This window comes from Onychostoma macrolepis, chromosome 18 (assembly GCF_012432095.1).
Source record: "Onychostoma macrolepis isolate SWU-2019 chromosome 18, ASM1243209v1, whole genome shotgun sequence".
In the NCBI taxonomy this organism is placed as follows: Eukaryota; Metazoa; Chordata; class Actinopteri; order Cypriniformes; family Cyprinidae; genus Onychostoma; species Onychostoma macrolepis.
The window spans coordinates 10,435,842-10,456,447 of NC_081172.1; the positions used below are offsets into that span (position 1 = coordinate 10,435,842).

Here is a 20,606-nt window from a genome sequence, read left to right on the forward strand (position 1 = left end):
CTTTCTGTGGACACCCCAGAGCCCCTTTTTACAGTATCTACTGAGGGGCCACGGACAGGCATAACCCAGCGATGTATTCCAGATCAGGAATTTGATGCATTTCTGTTTCACATCATTTCTCTGGAATGTTGCGCTAGCGCAGAAGGCCCCAAACCGGAGCTGATGGATTCAAGGAAGTTTGAAAAGAGGAATGATGGGATACAGGCGCTGCTGGGGAGCGGGGCGCATCCGGAGCACCGCCTCGTGAGCACCGCCGTTAATGACCCTCCGTCTCGTTGTGTAAAGCTTTAGTGCATCTGGACTGCACATTTACCCCTAGCCTGCTTCTCGCTCTCCGTCACTCACGTAGTATGCAGATATTTGCACAATCATTAGATTTTTCTTTTAATATATAAATAACTTTGAAGGTCACTGAAAAGATATTTCATCAACTCAGGCTTTTCCAAGTGTCGAGTGGTGAGACGTGAAGTCCGTGACGGAACTGCAAATGATGATGGATGCTTAAGTGTGGGCTGCGATATTGCAAATGATTCTGTTGTTGTGCTCGTTTTTTAATAAATGCAGCACTTTTTTCTGGATGTACATCAGATAGATTTGGAGGAATGCAGAGAATCGCCCATTTACATCACTAATGACGTCTTTCGCCTGAGCCGATCGATCAGCCTGGGGGGGGAACGTAGTTGAAATAAATATTGCTTTTATCATCAAATATCTGATTGCATGTGAGAACGCACGCGAGGACCGGGTTACGTTAATGAGCCAAAATATTTCAGCAGAAATTGACTGCAAAATTTGGAGGTTGTTGGACGGGCCTGGGGGTCAGTAGGTCGGTCTCAGCAGTAAATACAGCTTTAAGTGGTATTGTCAGTTAGACTGTTAATGACAAGCACAGCTGGACGTGTTACATAAGATATTAATGCGGTGCACCTTTTGCCCTCACCTTTTGCTGTAGCCTACATAAACTTCATGTACGCAATAATTAATCTGACTAAACCAGAGCAGCAAGTGTTGAAGCACCGATTGATCTTTTTTTATTAACAATGCAAGTGTGTTTTACTTTCGTCTTATTATTACCCATACATAACACACAGCACTCAAAACAAGCATAAATAATAATAAGAATAAATATTTTTAAATAATATATGTATAGTTTTATTAAATATATATTCTTGTAAATATTATATAACATTTTAGAAAATTGAATAAATATTTATATATTTATTTATTAACATATAAAAGTGTTTTAGCACAGACTGGTCTTTTTTTATTAAATAATGTAGGCATGTTTTTCTTTTCTTTTTTACTATTATCCATATGTCACGCAACACTCAAAAAAGCACATCAAATAATAATAATTATGATAATAAAAAATATTTTTAAATACATATATTAAAAATGTACATTTTTATAAATATAATAATCACATTATTTTTGTTTATTAGCAATGACGTTTTAGTATTTTAAATTTTATTATTTAAGTTTTGCTATTACCCATATATGACACTCAGCACTAGAAATTAATATCTGCCAAGAATTTTTGTTAAAATTTCACAAGATGAGTTCATGGAAAACAAATGGACCCTTGTGCCTAATAACACAAATCTGACACTTCCGAACAAGAATGGCAGCGGTACAAATTTAGTGTGTACAAGTGTTGATATGTCGTCCTCTTAGGTAAGAGCAGCATTAACCTCTAGTCCAACTCAATTATACAGCTTAAAATAATCACAATTCCAATCTCATTTTAATCATTCCATCCTGTACATGAGCAAGCATGCTAAATAAGAAATTCAATTTCCTCCCTGTTATCTGAATACATTGCTCCCCATTGAGAAATTAAGCTAACGATACATCTTCATTCCACCAAGTCAAAGTTAAATTTGTGCTTTGATTGTTTAGACTACGAGCGATTTTCAATTACTTATACAGAAATAGTTTATGGAAACTGTGAGTGTATCAGGAATCCAATTATCATATCCATGGAGAATGATGGTGGCCTGAAAGGTGGCCAACCTTTTTAATAGCCTTGCGTCACGCTTGATCAGGAACACATTTATGCACACACCAGTTAATACAGTCTTCTGCCCCTCTCATTCACAATTTGACTTTCAAGATCCATCATCTTTCATTATATGTAATACATCTCAATAATACAATTTTGAGTACATTTTGAAACTGACATAATCGTGACATTCCACTATAAAAGTTTAGACTATTTGGTTTTAAACTTAAATTATAAATTATGAATACATAAATTACATCTAAACATTTCAAATAATAGCCATGTCCCCTTCAAACCCATTTTAAGTTTCCTTCGCACCTAATATCCCAACTGTTTCTACAAGCAGCAGTAAAAAGACAGCGATCTATCGACCCCTAGTGGCCTTAAAATCCACCATCACTTTCTATCCACTCAACAAAATTACTCTTATTACTCCTGAAAACCAATCATTTACAACTATTAAATAATGCCTTTATTGAATGACAAACAATACGGTCTCAGGCTTAAATCTGGACATTAGTTTAAGGCAAACAACAGTTTGGTACGGTATTGTACATAACTGAATAATCCCAAAAACACAGATAAATTGCAGTAAAAACACAATTGTGTTAATAAATTGAGCATATAAATTAGTTAATACTGCAGTCATGTCTCCTTGAATGAGATTGCCTTTACAGTATGTGAACAACTGCTATATACGTTCCAGCAATGTCAATTGTTCTAGCACAAGTATTAATTACAAAATGATTTATTAGTCCATTTTGCATGCTTTATTACTATTTAAATTTGTAAAATTGACATTTTTGATACTTGTTAAAAACTAAATTAGAGATGACAATGCAATGCATGCATAATTACACTTTTTTTTTTCCACAATATTTACTTGGTCAGTTATGTTATTCACTATTTTTTTTACTTTAAAAAAAATATTTTTTAAAACTCATGAACTATAGGGAAGAAAAATCTGCCATTACTTTGGTGGAAATGCACCAAAATGAATACATTCACAAGATGTAGAACATCATACAAAAAAAAAAAAAAAAAAAAAAGTATAAAATCACTTCAAAGGACAAAATGACACTGGAATGTTAGTAGATATTGGAATGGTGAGACAATTCTTCAGATGAGGCCAGGCTCAGCTTTACTGTGTAAAGTCAAGTGGCCTACAGTTTTAGTGTGGTCCGAGGCTAATCCCACAGAGGCAGTATATATATATATATATACACTTCACTAGTGACTATCTACAGCAGGGGTATCAAACTCTGTTCCTGGAGGGCACTGCAGAGTTTAGTTCCAACCCTGCTCCAAAATTCATACCATGTAGCTTTCAAATAAGCCTGAAGGACTTGATTAGCTGGATCAGGTGTGTTTAATTAGGGTTGCATCTAAACTGCAGGGCTCCTGCCCTCCAGGAACTGAGTTTGACACCCCTGATCTACAGTAACGTGTATTAACAGGACAGCAGATCTACAGACTGGACACACTACTGGGGTGTAGGAGGCCTGTTTTTCTTTTCCTGCCAGTCTTTCTCTCTCAGACTCAGTTCTTTCTCTGTGAAAGCTGCAGGTCCCCAGTTTGTGATTTTCTGAGGGTACTTGGGACCTGAAAAGACATAACAGACAAGATGAATAAGGAATGGATATTAATTCATTCAGTAGACACTTCTATCCACATAATCACAAAATTAGAATATTATGAGCAGAAGAAATTAATCATTAATTCAGTCAACTGCATTTTTAATGCTGCTTGATTTTCAGTAAATAATAATAATAATTTATTATTATTATACATTAATGCTAATATAATAATAATAATAATAATAATAATAATAATAATAAATGTATTTTTTAATTATACAACAACATCATTTTTTTTTTGTATTTAAAAAAAATGATGGACCATTGCAGAATGATTTTTCAGATTTGGTGTAAATGGGTTCATAAAGATGCATTGTTTCATTTTATTATATTTTATAATGAATGATGTAAATAAGGCTTAACCTATAAATGGCAGTCATTTGTGAAAAGATTAGATGCTGGTAAATAAATGTTAAATAAAAGTGCTTAAAATTAAAAAATACAATTCTTAAAAATAATTAAAGAGTAGAGAAGAGTAGGTCACCTGGCTGAATGAGCCGTATGAGTCCTTCATGATGAGTCACCTTGTCCTTCCAGCTCTTTGTGTTATTAGCAGCATCTGCTAGTTTCTTCATCACCTCCTGTTCATATAAAACATTCAATCTCACCATCAGAGGTACCGATATTTAAGACTGCGCACATTGCTCTATTCAGCCACTAGATGGCAATCTACACAGCAACAAAGATCACAACTTCAGCATAACTAGCCTCCAGCCATGTTATTCTAGCGTCCTACCTCGTATTCCTCCAGTGCACCCCGTCTGTCAGCCTCCAGCTGCTGCAGCTGCTGCATGGCAGACTGCAAAGCGCTCTCCTTCGCCAGCCGCTCTCGTTCCAGCTCCTGTTTCTCCGCTTGTGTCTGGGAAATGGTCTGCTGTTGATACAGGTGTATCTGCTCCAGCTCTGCACGCTTGGATACCTCCTCCTCCAGCAGCCTGCAGCAGACACAGATGCACATGCTCACATTTAAAAAACATTGTCAAATGATATTACGTTCTTTTTTTTTTTACAAGCTTTTTAGATCTTTATTAGACGGGCAGGAGAGAGACAGACAGAGAAGTAGCAGGAGAAAATGGGAAATCCTATGTCGCAATCTCTTGTGTTACAGTAGGTGCCTCAAAAAAATTGTGACTTTGATCAAATATGTAATACAAGCAGTTATATTGTAAATTTTTAAATAACAATTTTAATAATCAAACTTCAAGCCTTTATAAACTTTTTAAAAACCTTTAAACGGGGCTTTGTCAAGCCAACATTCAAATTTGGTCATGACAAGTTAAAAACCATTCTAAATGGCTCACAACTCTGGTAAGCACTGATAGTTACAAATGCAATGTGAAATAAATTTAATATACTTTTTACCTTGTATAAATTCACAGGTGACCTAAAATAGACTGTATAAAGCAAATACATATACATAAAAATGTGTGTGTGTGTGTGTGTGTGTATTTACTTAATTATTTAAACAGTGGCCGAATGACATTTGCGAGCCATTAGAAGCTAAATAAATGAGGGGAATTCAATTGCTGTGATAGAGCTGATTGTGTCATTTTGTGTGAGTTTGGGTAAATTGATGAGCTGGTGATGGGTCAGCACAAGTACAGGAAGAGAGTTTCGTGGGGTGAGACAGGGAACAGGAACTGCAGACCTGAACAGACATCTCAGACATCCTCATGTGTTTGTGACGCTACTCGAACTTCCTACCTTACAAGGAAACGGACAGCCTTTTGTTGGTTGCCCCGTTCCAGGTGTCACATGACCTAAGTTACTCTGAAAGTTTTGTTGTGCTGTAACGGTGTGTCTATAGTTTAATAATATGTTGCTTTGCCACATCTCTATATATATCTCTATATATCTCAGTGGTGTTCCATCTATATAAGCTGTGAATACCCAGGCCATCTGAGAGAATGATTTCACAGGCTAATTAATATAAACATGATTATAAGTTGATCCCTTGTCATCTGAGATGTAATTTAAAGCTTAATAAAGTGACAAAAAAGGTAATTTTCTATAAATCTATGTCAGTTACGGCAGCTTCTGGGCGTGCGGATTGTGTTTGATGCAAAATAATTTGACTAAATCAAATGAAAAAAACATTGTAACTGTATTGTAACTGTCATGCTTACTCAAGCAAAGCAAATTTTGAAAGTCCGCTGAAAACAATAGGTTACTAGCGTAACCCCAGTTCTCCGATAGAATTAAGTGAGGTGTCTCACTATGGGATACGCCCCTTCCACGTATTCCTCAGAAGCCCTATTACATTACGTCAGCCCCAATTGGCTGGCAGATGTGACATTGTGTCTGGGAGTGGCCTCCCCACCGCTCAGTATAAAGGGAGCGACACAACGTCACTACGACATTCAAAACAAGCACACTTCTTCCTCGCTTCACACAGCAAGGAGGGTGATCTGGTGAGACACCTCATTTAATGTTATCAGAGAACCGGGGTTACGCAAGTAACCTATTGTTTTCTTTCAAGCTTACGTTTCGGTGTCTCACTATGGGATATCCTAACTCCCGTATTGCCAGATAGCCTGCCTTGAAGTCTCTTGCCAACCACAATCACCGCATCCGGGGCTGAACGAGTAATGACTCGTGACTCACATTCCTACGCTCAATACTGGATGTGCTGAAGTTTGAGCTGTAACATCCAGTTTATAAACCCTTGCAAATGTGTGCGGTGAGGTCCAACTCTCCGCTTCGCAAATATCCTGTAACGTGACTCCTTTAAATAGAGCCTATGAAGTTGACATTCCCCTTGTTGAGTGTGCACGTAAACCAGGTGGGGACACAAGACCCTTACTGGAAATCGCCTCCACTATTCAGTGCGATAGACGCTATAGTGATAGCTTAGTAATCAGCTTCCCTGTACGAAGTTTCGTCCAAGATACGAACAGCTGATCACTCTCTCTGAACCCTCTGGTTCTTTCTGTATAAATGCATAAAGCACGCACTGGGCACAATGCATTCAACTTTTGCTGTCCTGATGAAGCACAAGGTGGTGGATAGAAGGCTCTCAACTCAAGAGGAATGATAGCATTAACTATTTTGGGCATGAATGCAGCATTAGGTTTCAGAATTACCCCTGCATCCCCAGACATGAACTGCAAACACGCTGAATGCACTGAAAACACGTTAATCTCGCTTACGCGCTTCGCCAAAACCAAAGCTATCAGCAGTGCCGCCTTAAATGACAATATTTTGAAAACAACCCTGTCCAACGGCTCAAATGGGGACATGGAAAGGGCATCAAGCACCAATCCCAAATCCCATGCTTCTGTACATTTTACAAACACTCGGGGGCTGAGAGACAAGATGAATGGTAAAACCAGATATTCGTATTCCACGCCAAGGAAAGCAAACCTCAGGAATTTCTTGTGGGGTGCATATATCTTTATGTGAAAATATGCATCTTTCAGGTCAATCGACGTAAACCAATCGCACTGTCACATTTATTTTAGGAGTGTAGAATGAGTGAGCATTCTGAACTTGTACTTTCAAGTATTTGTTCAGTGCACGCAGAGCTAATATGGGACGAAGAGCTTGAGTCCCTTTCTTTGGGAAAAGGAAGTATTTTGAGTAAAACCCGCTGTGGCTCTGCTCGGGTGGGACCACTCTTATCGCCCTTCGTAGTGACGTTGTGTCGAAAACGTCACTTTAGAACTGTTGGGTGCGTCTTACAAGCTGTTGTTGAAAGTAAAAATAACATCCTTGTGTTGTTGAAAGTAAAAATAACTTCCTTGTTTACCACCTTGTTTCAGTCTCTTTCAATACGAAAGTCTTTACTGCTGACTCACTCATAAAAAGTCTCGTCACCATCTAATGGTGGAACAATGTAACTAATCACCATCCCGAACACGCACCGTTTCTCAATACCAAATACTATAGTTAAATACTACTATTATTTATATATAATATTATTTATTGAATAATAATATTTAATAAACAACAATAACAGCCATCATAAAAATTGCTAGGCAATTCAGTCAAAAAAAGCCATGACAATCTCTTTGAGAAATACTGCAAGCGCAGTGATGCAAACAGTGAAATGGTTGGAGTTCCGTTTAGAATATCGCACTCCTGGAAAACACTCTAAGCCAATCAGATTTGAGGACCAGAAAGAACTGTTGTATAAATATATATTGTGTGTGTGCTGTTATACACACACACACACACACACACACAATAAATATTAGTACTTCTGGTCACTGCCTTTTTGATAACCTTTTAAAAATTTCATCTTATGCTAATATAGTCTGGTTCATTGTTTGCTATTAGTTGTCCTGCAGAGTTCTCGGAAACCCTCCACCTCCCCCAGCTCCACATGTCTAGATCTTCTACAGAATTGATGTATTCATGCAGCAGCAACTGCACATCTTTCATGCTCACAGCAGCGTGTCTGTATCTACTGGTAGCAGCAGCATGCATAGAAGATCTAGTGAGCCAACACCAAATGCATTAACATTGTCATATCCATTAACATGCTAAGACCATTCAGAGAGTTGTCATGATTTAAATATGTTTACCTGGCCTGTAGTTTTCTGACAGTTTCCTCATCTTGTCTGGCCTGTCTTTCTTCCTCCAGTGCTTCTTCTAAACGGTGGTACATGTTCTCCAGCTCTCGTACGCGCTGCAGGTACTGCTCTAACTCACTGGACTTTTGAGCCACCTGTTCCTCCATTTGCTGCCGCACCTAAAACACACATACAATTATATAATATTTTTTAACTTTCTATATTCTGCAAAACACAAAAGAAGATATTTAAAAGAATGTTTCAGCTGCCAAAAGAATATCTGACTTTCATTGGACCAAAAAAAAAATCTAAATATATTTGTGTTCCACAGAGGAGAGTCAAGTTTGGTCTGGAACAACATTAGAATGATTAATTATGACAAATTTCATTTTTAACCCCTTAACTGTCACTCACAGTTTTGAACATAGACATTATAGTGCACTATCCAAACTTAAATTTTTATAATTCATGAATGAAAACATTTTGTAACATGATTTTGATGTACCATTTCCATGGTAATGCAATGTCTGATTTTAAAATGGGTTTCAAAGGATGAATTTTGAGATTTTAAGTTTTCAACTGATATATCATTTCTTATGATTTCTAAAGCGTGATAGAGAAAAAGGCAAAAAAGAAGACTTTCTGTGACAAAGGTCAGAACTCCTGTTATGATGTAGATTTTTCAGGTGCACTCTTGTCATAAATTAATCTATTACTTTTCCTACATAATATTTTAACAAAAAAAGTGGTAAAATACCTATTTAGGAGTCTTAAGACCTTTCCAACGATATATAGTTTGTCATGATTAGAGCAGGATTTAATTGTAAAATAGTGAAGTAAACTTGTAAAAGTAAACAGGGTGGACGGTGACAGTTAAGAGGTTAAGTAACTATCCCTTTAAAAAAGTATATCAGTGCAGACTGCTTGGTTTTATGTGACACTGTGTTCAAATTTTGTGCTTCCATGTTTCCAGTTATAACTGTAGAAAGCAGAACTTATGCTGCAGCATACTTCCTGTAATATTCCAAATATGGACCTGTGGAGCTGAAGTAATCCAGCACCTCATTGGTCAGAATAACCTCTCTAGGTACGTGATATCAAAGGGCATAGAAGAGTCAGTGCTAAAGGCCATGTTAACAATATGCTAGCCAAACAGTCACCAACCAAGTTTAAAGAGTAAGCAACTACCATTTTCTCTTTCTCCATTTCCACCCGGTAAAGATCCTGCAGCTCGCTCTGGGTCTGCAGACGTCTGTGTTCTTCTTCTGCTGCATTGGCTGCGGCCTCCTCCAGTTTCTGTGCAACACAAAGACTTTCTTCATTTGTAAAGAAATCAGAAAACACATCATGTTGCACTGGATTTAAAAAGTTGGCTATAAAAGGAGGAAACAAGCAAATTTTCCCATTGGATCATAATACCACTACCCAGAATGCAAGTGTTCAAACCATCAAGATTACGGCCAATAGAACTTTGTATGCAAACTTCAACACAGCAGGGGCCTTTCAGAAAACCAAAGACAAAAAAACTACTAAACCTGACACATCCGTCACAACCGTAAACATTTTACACAATGCGCAAAAAAAATAAATCACACTTTGTCTGTATGTGATATATATTTTTTATTTTAACACAACAGGTTTTAATTAGAAACCAAATAATCTTTGAGTTAAATGCAAATGAACAACAGTATCCTCTGTTAACACAGCTGACCACAATCTCACCCCTCAATCACTTTCTGTATGGTTGTGGTCAGATGGCAGGTCAGTGTGAGATCCCAGGTGGCCGTGCTGAGTGACAGGGCAGGTATTGTTTTAGTATGAACTCCTCAGGGTTTGGAACGGCCCTCTCTAGTTCTCTCCCCAGGCACCTATTGTCCTGCTATGTATTAGGGGATGGGGGAGAGGCACTGACACATCAATGCTGGACTGTTCTCCATGCAGACAACAGTTCAGACACAATTATATCAGACAATGAGAACTTGTCATCAGCATAAATCAAATGATTGTTCCCAGTTAACACTATATGTACTGTGTCAGACGGGTTTTCTATCAGAGAATATTGTGTTTTGTGTAATTTACTGTAATCAGCTGTCAGCTGTTAGACTTTGCAGTTTATTTGTGGTTTTTATGGCATACTCTTTTAAATGGTCAAAGATTCAAATCTTTTAATTATTGTTTATATTTTTATGCCAATATTTTATGCTTTTAAATGGTTTTCAAAGACATTTTTGTTGCTTTTTCTGAACTATTCAGACCAATTCATCCAATTAAATTTCATTTTGTACAGAAATTCACACATTTTTAATGTATTTTAACATTTTATATATATTTTATATATTTATATATAATGTTTTCAAATATAAGACAATGAAAAACAAAATCAGTCAAGCATAATTTTGTTTTATTTGAATACTTTTAACTTGTTTATTGTAGTTTTTGCATATTGCTATAAACAAATATCTAGTCAAAGAATCAAGTCTTAATTACTGGTTTATATTTGTATGTCTAAATGTACTGTAGTATTAAAGTCTATACATGCAGGTATATTAATAAATATATAAAACACTGTTTAAATGTGTTTTTGATTTGTCTGAATTTATCGACCTAAAGTAAAACAATAATTAATACCTGATTGTTCGACTAGATGTTTAAATGCATTTTTATATATATAAAACACATTTAAGTGACTAAACGTTTAATGTTTTTTGGTGTTTATATATTGTTTTTTTTTTTAATTAATATAAAATGATTAAAAACGTATTCAGTAAAGTATATTTTTGAATGTTTTCAAATTGTTTATTTTGATTATTGTTGCATATAGTTAGTCGAAGAATCCAGTCTTAATTACTGGTTTATATTTTTATGCCAAACATTTAATTTAGTATTTTGTAAAGTCTATAAACGAAGAGAAATGACAAACAAATCCCTTTCCTGCACACTACTCAACATTTGAGTGCTGACCCTTAAGATCTCACAAATTTTTGTAGATTAACCAATGTGCTGAATCTGTAACACAGTCATGCTTATCTTACTGATTTAAATCCACTTGCCGATGACAAAACTCATTGGGGATAAGCCTGGATAAACTCAGATTTAACAATATTAAATCACTCAACCGGAAAAGATAATCAGAATAACGAGAAATTAGATGAAAGAAGGTTAAGAAGGGTTAAATGCAAAACCACAATTCCTCACCCAGCCCCCAACTCTCACACATACATGCTCAATCCACATCTCGATATAGGGTGTGAAACCACACACTTGAGCTAATCTAATTCCAGCTTCACTATAGGTCGTTTGGGATGAAACAACTTCTGCTGACAGGTTTCTGTAGAGGCCATGAATAGGGAAGGTGGTACTTGAAATCGAAGATGAGAGTTTCAGTGAAATCACAATTCATGAATAGCAGAGAAAGATTACAAAGAGCCACCATGGGTTCCTGGGGAAACACTTTCTTGAATGGTCAGTGTGGCAACAGACAGTTCCTGTTTCACTCGTTAAACTGCCGTTCACAGGGGGTATGTTTGTAGTTTTGTTCCAATACCAACAGCACTTTATCTTTTCTTTTTAATCGTAAAAATGCTGTTTCCATTTCCACATGCATGACTAAATGCTAGTCTTTCTACAAGTCCAACAGTTTGTATTTCCTGACATGGTGACATCTCGAATGGATTGCTTTTTTTTTTTTTTTTTTTTTTAAATCACCAAATAACAGCCATATTCTGTATATTAAAATGTAGAAGTAACAATGTGACAAACCATCCAATTTCCACTAAATGTGCTGAGAGAGACATGTTTGTGTGAGTTGCTAGAAACACAGGGATTAGAAGCTCAGCAGCTGTTGTTGTAGAACATTACAGACCTTCCTCATGGCCTCCAGCTCTCTCTGTTTGTTCTCATTGGCCGTCTGCAGCTCTCTCATCCTCAGCTCCAGTTCTTCCTGCTCAGCCTGTTGTTTCTGTCGTAACTCTCGCCGTTTCTGCCGTGCCTCGTGGTGTGGAGCTGGACGTCCCACCTTCAGGAGTGTGATACAAGTCTGAATAGCTGAGTGGGCATAAAGGACAGAAGTTATATACTTTAATATGAACATAAAGCAATACATGCAGTATATATACAGTACTAAACACTGGTTAAAAAAAAATACAAATTCAAATAGAAAATGGTTATTTAAATAATTATATTTTGCATAAGAGACTTATTTCGCCTGTGATAAATTTTGACAAATCTTCCTTATTAGAAATATTTTCAAAACTAGAATTGATGTCATCACTCCAACACAATGCATTTGTGACATCCTCTTTTTTTTCTAAAGTTCAAACATTCTATAAGAGGCTCATCTAACCATTTTAATAAAGCTTGGGGCCCTTTCAAGCAATATGTCGGGGAACATTGTCAGAAGCAGACTCAATCTTAGTTCTAACATTTTTTTTTTTTTCAGTTAAATTCTATTGTATCATACTGATTGTGCATTTTTATTGTTTTCCTATGCCACACTTTTATTTACAACTTTTTGAAAACATATTTATTATTATTTATCTATTGTATCATTAGATTGATCTCGTCTTTTGTACTGTTTTTTTTTCTTCTCTGTAATATTGTCCTAAAACTCATTAAATGTTAAAAAAAAATCATCAAAATTATGAAATAACAAATGGAATTTTGCTAATTATTTAAAATGTGTTATATTTGAGTTTCCTTAAAGTCGCCATGCTAAAACACTCAATGTGTGTGAATGTGAATACTGAATGTAATTTCAGTGTAAACAAACATTTGACCGTGAAAGCCACAACAGAATGAATCATCGGGATGATTCAAATCTCACCTTGAATCCATTCTTGTTTTTTCTTTTTATCGGAGGCACTGATTTCAAAGCTTTTGTCTGAACACTTGACGTAGAAAAGGCACTTCTTCCCCTCCTTATCAGGTAAGGACTGCAGAGGAATGCGTGAGGTCATCACAATAAGAGGAAAAGGAAATGTATCCATGAGAATGATGTCACCGTAGAAATGACACATTTAGTGTTCCTTACAGTAAAAGCCAAGCTGAAATATTTAGAATAAATCATTACGGAAAATTATTCTTTGATGAGCCCTTACCTCAACACAACAGTTTCCATCTAGTAGTATGTCTCCTTTCTTCTCTGTAAGATCTTCACTAACATAGTATGATATTAAGTTGGGCTTCAACAGGAACCACCGTTCAGTCCAGTTCTTCCTTTTGTGGCCTTTTTTCATCATGTAACCCTGTAACAGGTCAAAGGAACAAGTCACATTGCAGTTCAGTTGACAGTTTCCTGCTGGTGGAGCCAACACGTGGAAACAACGGTGAGTCCTGCTCCTCAAATTATCTCTGAGTAATTCTGTATCACTGCTACAAGTGCTAAAAGTCTGGATCCTGAATGCTGACTCACATATTATTTTTTCCTAAGGCCTTGTTAAGGCTAAATGTGCATTTCACGCCATACAAGTATTGCATCCTGTTTAAGCACCAGTTTCCTATGACTTAGTTAATCTGTATCTGATCCTGACTGTGGCTGCACAGCTGGCCTTGGCACCAGTCTCTCTCTCTCTCTCTCTCATTCATAGTCAAAGCAGAAAACAACACTGATGCCAGTGTGCTTTGTTCACAGTGCTCTCAGATCTCCAAAACATACAGACTTCAAAACACAGGCAGCTCATATCAAGGCTGAAGTCAGTCTAATAAAGGTTATTATTAGCAGATGCATACTGCATAGGCTACATGGTGGTTAAGACATTAACATTCCAGGTATGACCTACTTTCTTAAACATGAGGAAATGGAATTGTAACAGGTTTGACAACAACCAGAAGAATTAAACACAGTGATTATCTCAATCCAGATTTACCTCGTTCATTCAAAAAAGAACGTGCTCAATGAATGTGCTGAAAAGAATATACAATTCTGCTCATATATTCACATACTAATTGCTCATTGTTGAACATATTTAATAAAAAAATATGCTTAAATATCTGATACACACTACCATTCAAAAGTTTGGGGTCAGTAACAATTGTTTTACAAAATTAATACTTTTACTCAGGAAATTGATCAAAAGTAACAAATATATTTATGTTACAAAAGATTTAAAATAAATATTGTTCTTTTGAACTTTATATTCATAAAATGAAAAATAGTGTATTGGTTTCCACAAAAATATTAAGCAGCACAACTATTTCCAACATTGATAATAATAAGAAATATTTCTTGAGCACCAAATCAGCATATTAGAATGATTTCTGAAGGATCATGTGACATTGAAGACTAAAATAACTTCATCACAGAACTAAATTACATTTTAAAATACATGAAAATAATAAATATATTAAATTGTATTTCACTAGGCAAATATAAATTTATGAATTTATGAACAACTGTCTGTAATATAATAATAAAATGTACATACGTATGCTGGGTTCAAAAGTAACACTTGCCAAATGAGAGGAAAAATGTACTGTCATGCGGAATATTCTTTTACGCCATCAAAATGATAATACGAGGAAAAAAGCATTTGTGTTCCCTTTGGAGTTGAACACTAGATCATCACGAGAGAGTCGTTTTATAAGTAAAACAGTTTGATGGCTGATTAGAAGTATTTATGGCCAGTAGATTTTCTCAATTCACTGCCACTGGAAGACATGGCAAAAAAGTAAATTTTAGACCCTGTATGTATGCGTGTACTGTACTGTATCTATTATACTGGAGCTGTACTCCTCTTACCTGTTTGAGCACATCCAGAATAAGTTCCTGGAACACTTCATTAATGCCCATGGAGAGGGTCTGGCGGTCCATGCCCTTACTGAAGTGACCCATACCCACCAACTCAATCACCTCCCACACATTCAGACACTGGTGCTTGCTGCTCAGCTGGAGCTTGTATTCTTCAAACTTTTCCTCAATCCAACTGCCACCCATGGCTTCTGTTAGCTTACGAAGCAAGTACTCTATCTGAGGGTGAGAGCATGAACATAATTATATCAATCATTTATGATACATTTAAATATGAGAAAACTGCATGTATTTCCGAGCTAGTAGATGCTAGTTATTCTTGTGCAACAACATAGACAGCATATTCAGAAAAACACATAATGACTGAAGGACTGCTCTGATTTCACTAAGAGTAAGTATAATAATCCTGATATAGTTCACTCTTTAATAAGAAAAAAAATCTCACAGTCACATATAATAACAACAAGCTGACAACTTCCTTTTTAAAAGACCGTTCACAATCATAATCAGAATGGAAGAACAAAACAGAAGTTTTTAAAACAGAAGTACCAAAGAATAAAAAATCTTGTTTGCATAAAAATATCATTGGAGATTAGAAATGGGAACTACACTATGAAAAGAGGTCTGAAAAAGGCTGTTCTCTTTTTTACAGGGCTCCCAAAAATATATGGAAATATAGAGGAATTTTGAATGAGTAATGAATAAAAAGTTTTGCTGAAAACCAATTGTTGTTGTTATGTCTAAAATATTTTGTCAGAACGGAACCGCTATTTGTGTCCAATTACATAATTACATGATTACATTTAGAAAAACCGTTATCTAGTGATCACAAACTACTGGAAAAGTCACAGAAAATCATAAAAACAAATCTCTGCATCTACCTTTACTGAATATATTTGCATCACTTTGCAAATGTTTCTACCAAGCATTCTTGCTACTTTTTGTAAAATTTAGTTGCAAAGATATAGTTATCCTCACCTCCTCTGAGACCATGACCAGTGGATATCTATCCTCAGAGAGGAAGTTAAAAATGCACCAGATCTTAAATGCATCATCATCTGAGATAAGGAGGTGGTTTCTGTTGAGGTTTTTTCTGGCACACAGAGTCCAGCACATCCTGTTAAAATCTATTCGGTCAAAGTTATCCTGGACCTGCAGGAAAATAAATAAATAAATAAATAAATAAATGTCCTCATGAGACCTTATGGAACTGAGAAATGCAAAAACAACGGGGAGATGCCAAACAACAATAATAAATAAAAAAAATGTTAGAAAGGTTCAACACTAATTGAATCTGATATACAGATCAAAATGAACAAAATGTCCTGATTCTGGTTTACAAGTGCAAAGAAGGCCTGAAACCTATTCAAGGCACACACAACACTGCAAATAAGACATGTTTTTCCCCCAGTACTTAACTAGAGTTCCCATGGATACTTTTGGAGCGTTCTGGGCACAGTTTTGCATCCAGTGCCCATCTGACTAGTGCTGAGCATTCTGTTGGGAAAACTGCGAAACATTTTAGCAAACCCAAACTTAATGTCTTCAAATGGCAAAATTTAAATTATAAAGTACTAACGGAAGCTAGTCTACCTACTCTAACACATATTACAGTCATTATTTAATATGAATCAAAAAGCATATTATGCCTCTAAATATTATTGACTGTTGTTTGAAAATGTTGCATGTTTGGTTTTCAGATGTTTTGTGTAGTTTATCCTTTCATCTCCAATTAAAAAATAAAAATAAAAAAAAAAAAAAAAAAAAATCACATTTCAATCAATTCAACAGAATTCCACATATTTTATACAGAAATAAGCACTTAAAACATGCAGATTTCATCTGTGACTGCAAATGACAACTTAAGCCTACAGCTGGCTTAAATTGAGTTCTAATTAATTCACTGCTATGAATTCATACTTTAAAACCAAACCACAAGAAGAAGCTGAACTGCTCAAATGAACTATCATAGTCCAACACTATTTATAGTCCTCTGTCTGGTGGAGCAAAATTTGCAACAAAAGAGACCAGATAACTCTCATGAAACAGTCACCGTAATCCACCAACTCAATCGCCGTCTTGGTTGCAGTGGTGTAAGTATGTTTGTTTTGAAATGGCAGTTCCTCTTTACAAGTATATGTGCCAGATTTCATCCCTCGCTCGCACACGCACCTCCCATCGCACCCCGGCTTTCTCCGGGAGGCTCACAATAGGGGCCTTGTGGAGACCTGAGTGGCCAGTGGAGCCTCTGTTCTTCTCCAGATGAAGCTGTTCATTTGTATTCAGTGGAGCTCAGGCTCCATCACATTCATAAATAGACTTTATCACGCCTGTGAATAACTGCTTTATGGTTTCTCTGACTGTGAGGGGTCGTGAGGGTGAGAAAGTCTTACGTTTTACTGTAGGAAGTGTTTGGGATGAGCAAGACTTCATGGACTCTGACAGCTAGTTAATGCAATCAGTTCTCGAATTTCTAGCTATAGAGGACCTACTTGTACAACCAAATATCACTGAATGTTGTGAGCTAGAAGTCACATGAAGTCAACTATTTAATATAACAAAGAAGAAAGGGATGAAGTCGCCTGTCCATTATCCTACTTTACACAAATACTTGGAAAATAAATAAATGGACTTAAAATGCTGTATTTTATTATGCAAGGAGAAAGACAGCGCTGAGTAAACTAGCACATTCAGGAAATGAATTGCTTGAGTCAATTATTCACATTAGTGGTGATTATTAAAACCTATTTAACTGTAAAACGCTGCCATTGACCAATAAGAATCAAGCATTCTAGATAGACACTTTGACAAATCTTATGCAATGTACACTACTGTTCAAACTTTTAATGTCTTTGAAAAAAAGTCTTATGCCCATCAAGGCTGCATTTATTTGATCAAAAATACATTTTTACAATTTAAAATGACTGCTGTCCATTTTAATATATTTTTAAATGTCATTTATTCCAGTGATGGCAAAGCTCAGCATCATTTCTCCACTCTTTAATGTCACATGAACCTTCAGAAGTAATATGCTGATTTGCTTTTCAAAATATATTTTTACAACAGTTGTTAAATATTTTTATAGATACCGTGATACAATTTTTTCAGGATTCTTTGATAAATAAGCAACAACAAAAAAGCATTTATCTGAAATAGAATGTTTTTGTAACAATTATGTACTTTTTAAAATCAAATTAATGCATCATTACTTGAATAAAACTATTTTATTAATAAATAAATCTTACTGACCTAAAAGACAGTGTATGTTTCTTGTCATTTAGACATGTTATTATTACCATCATCTAACCATCTAAACATAGCTGAGAAACAAACACGTTTTCAAACTGATCATACTGGTGGTCACAGCATGTCATACTGGAGCATAACCACACAGCGTATTAAAAGAAGTGGGTCACAAAGCACTAGCCCATTTTAATAGCATCACTCTATTTTGGTCTTGTGTTTGTGGAGTGGGTCTAAGTCTTTTGTTCCACATTTGACATCAGAGCACTTTACAGACAATGCATTCCTGGAATCAAGAGAGCTGAAAGGGTGAGAAAGAAGTGGGGCATAATTTACCCAAAAATCACAATCATGCATCATCTTAAAACGAGAAGTAAGATGTGTGACTAAGCTGTTAGTGTACCGTCTCAGACAGAAGCCAATGGCTAGCATGTGTGTGAATGTATAAGTGTAAAACCAAGTTAAGCACTGTAACTTGTTTTTTCCCACTGACCAGAAGTTAAATTGCTTGGCTGAGAGTCAAAGTGGAAGGCAGAGAAAGGGCAAAGGCGGGTCTCCCTGCAGCAGGGTGGAGTGTGTGTTAGGTCACTCACAACTATACAAGTGTAAACAGAGAAAGCTGACAATACGTGGCTAGTGATGTAAATCCCCAAAGTGTGTTAAACACGCGACCTCAGACAAACATAAAATAGTTAAAGGGTATAATTTGCCTTTCCATTGTAGGAATTGTAAGCACTAAAATTCAACATTGCCTATAATACCTTTCAGCAACAAATTATTTTTTCTTATACACCAGAACTGAATGCTTTGTGGTGCATTGTGAAATCTCTTCCCTCCTTCTGTTTCCTTTTTGCACAAGAAAATGAGAAATTACAAAGAAAGCAGTTCTTCCATGTTACTTTCAACATCATTTATCTTGCAAAAAGAAACAGATTCTCATGCCCGGAAGACTTTCAATATGTTATCTAACATTTACTTTAAATAGATCTACAGTAAATGCATCAGTTGTTTTAGTCAAATTGGGGTTAGTCTACCATTAGGATGACAAACTTTCACATGAGAAAATGAACATCCATAAAAGAATTACAGCATTTATGAAAAAGTGCAAAGCTCAGCATGTAAAACCACAAGCTGTTTATAAGAAGAATGGCCATCAAAAACATTTTTTTCTCTCTGTCAATGCAGTCTACATACATTTTATCCAGAGAAAGACGAATATAAATATTAAGTAATACTTCAAATATATTGTCCCGAGACAAAGGACCCACAATCCTCAAAATCCTGACAACTGAAAAGTCCTATTTGGACAACGACAAATGTGCTTACCTTGTCCAGAATGAACCTGTTCAGGTAAGGCATATATCCCTGATTGGAAACAGGACCTTCATCGTCATCTCTAAAGTGTTCCTCTAGAGCTACAGGATCATGAGGGATCTTCATCACTGTGCACAGGTTATGGGAAAGCACCTGAAAGACACCAATGAGTTTAACACCAAAACATATCCAATAATAATTCATTCATGCAAATTGAAATTGAATAATCATCTAATTCAGTGCTTAAAAACTTAGTAGTAGTTATTTTCAGCAGAATTCATCATAGCACTCATTTTCTGTGTTCATTATATTTTTTGGAAGAGCCTGCATACAAATATTCCATTATACAACTATTCCTTATATTCTTATCTTTATAACTTAAGACGTTAGACAAAATATTGATATAATTAGCAAATCAAAACTCCTTCATTTCATCTGAATGTATTAAAATACACGTTTTAAACAAATTCAACGTTTTGGGAAGGATTAGAAAATAACTAAAGGTGTGCAGCTATTCAGGCTGCCGTTATATATTATCGAACACCTCATCCGAAACACACTACAATAAGACACCAGAAGCAGTTTTGAAGTTTCGAAACTAGTTTGAAATGCTAAAGAAAAAAAAGTCACTTGAAACATTCTTACATTTACATTCAGTACGGCTACAATCATTCATACATCCTTAAACTCTAAGAATTTCCTGCACTGAGCCATTGAAACAGAGTTTACACTCCAGTGCCCAAACTTAAAAGAACAAGAACGTTAATTCGGTGGCAAAAACAAACCTTCAGCTGTGACTTAGACACTTTCCCACTTTTATCCACATCCAGGGCTGTGAACGCATGCCATATTGCCTTGAGGAGCTCGTCCCTTAGTCCCATTTTGAGAGGTAGTGTCTCTGAGCTACTGACTGGCGTCGTACTTGATGTGAACCGTTTTCTCATGAGGTTTTACAATGGAGCGGTCACATGACTTTAGAACCAGAACTACAGAACTCGCGGCTCGAGCACCACTCAGCGATGAGCGCGTGCTGCTGAAGGACTTCGATGGAATCTATGACATCATTAGGCGTTTACCAGACATTATAAACCTCCCACAACGAAAAGATATTCACATAATAGGCTACTCGTGTTCAACTGTGTTTACAAAGT

The 20,606-nt window shown here is 36.0% G+C and overlaps 1 protein-coding gene across 2 annotated transcripts; it reads right to left on the reverse strand.

Annotated features, from left to right (window-relative positions):
* Nucleotides 1-1,718: 1,718 nt before the first annotated feature.
* Nucleotides 1,719-20,464, reverse strand: swap70b (switching B cell complex subunit SWAP70b). 2 transcript variants are annotated; one of them, XM_058751926.1, is made up of 12 exons: nt 20,241-20,464; nt 19,468-19,608; nt 15,877-16,050; nt 14,890-15,117; nt 13,250-13,396; nt 12,976-13,084; nt 12,016-12,197; nt 9,342-9,449; nt 8,166-8,332; nt 4,376-4,574; nt 4,124-4,220; nt 1,720-3,604 (listed from the first exon to the last, which is right to left on the reverse strand). In XM_058751926.1, exons 1-12 carry the CDS (start codon nt 20,397-20,399, stop codon nt 3,486-3,488), a joined length of 1,830 nt encoding a protein of 609 aa, XP_058607909.1. In that variant the 5' UTR covers nt 20,400-20,464; the 3' UTR covers nt 1,720-3,485. The 2 variants fall into 2 exon arrangements, with proteins under 2 accessions (XP_058607911.1, XP_058607909.1); XM_058751928.1 differs by lacking the exon at nt 15,877-16,050 and having other exon boundaries at nt 1,719-3,604.
* Between the last annotated feature and the right edge of the window lie 142 nt (nt 20,465-20,606).

What these genes read in the sequence shown, in the direction of transcription:
- swap70b (XM_058751926.1), bottom strand. Translation starts at nt 20,399, where the DNA reads ATGAGAAAACGGTTCACATCAAGTACGACGCCAGTCAGTAGCTCAGAG. An exon ending in ATGGAAACTGTTGTGTTGAG is followed by an intron (nt 13,085 to 13,249) that starts GTAAGGGCTCAT and finishes ATTCCTCTGCAG; the next exon opens with TCCTTACCTGATAAGGAGGG. An exon ending in AGCTGGAGGCCATGAGGAAG is followed by an intron (nt 9,450 to 12,015) that starts GTCTGTAATGTT and finishes TGTGTTGCACAG; the next exon opens with AAACTGGAGGAGGCCGCAGC.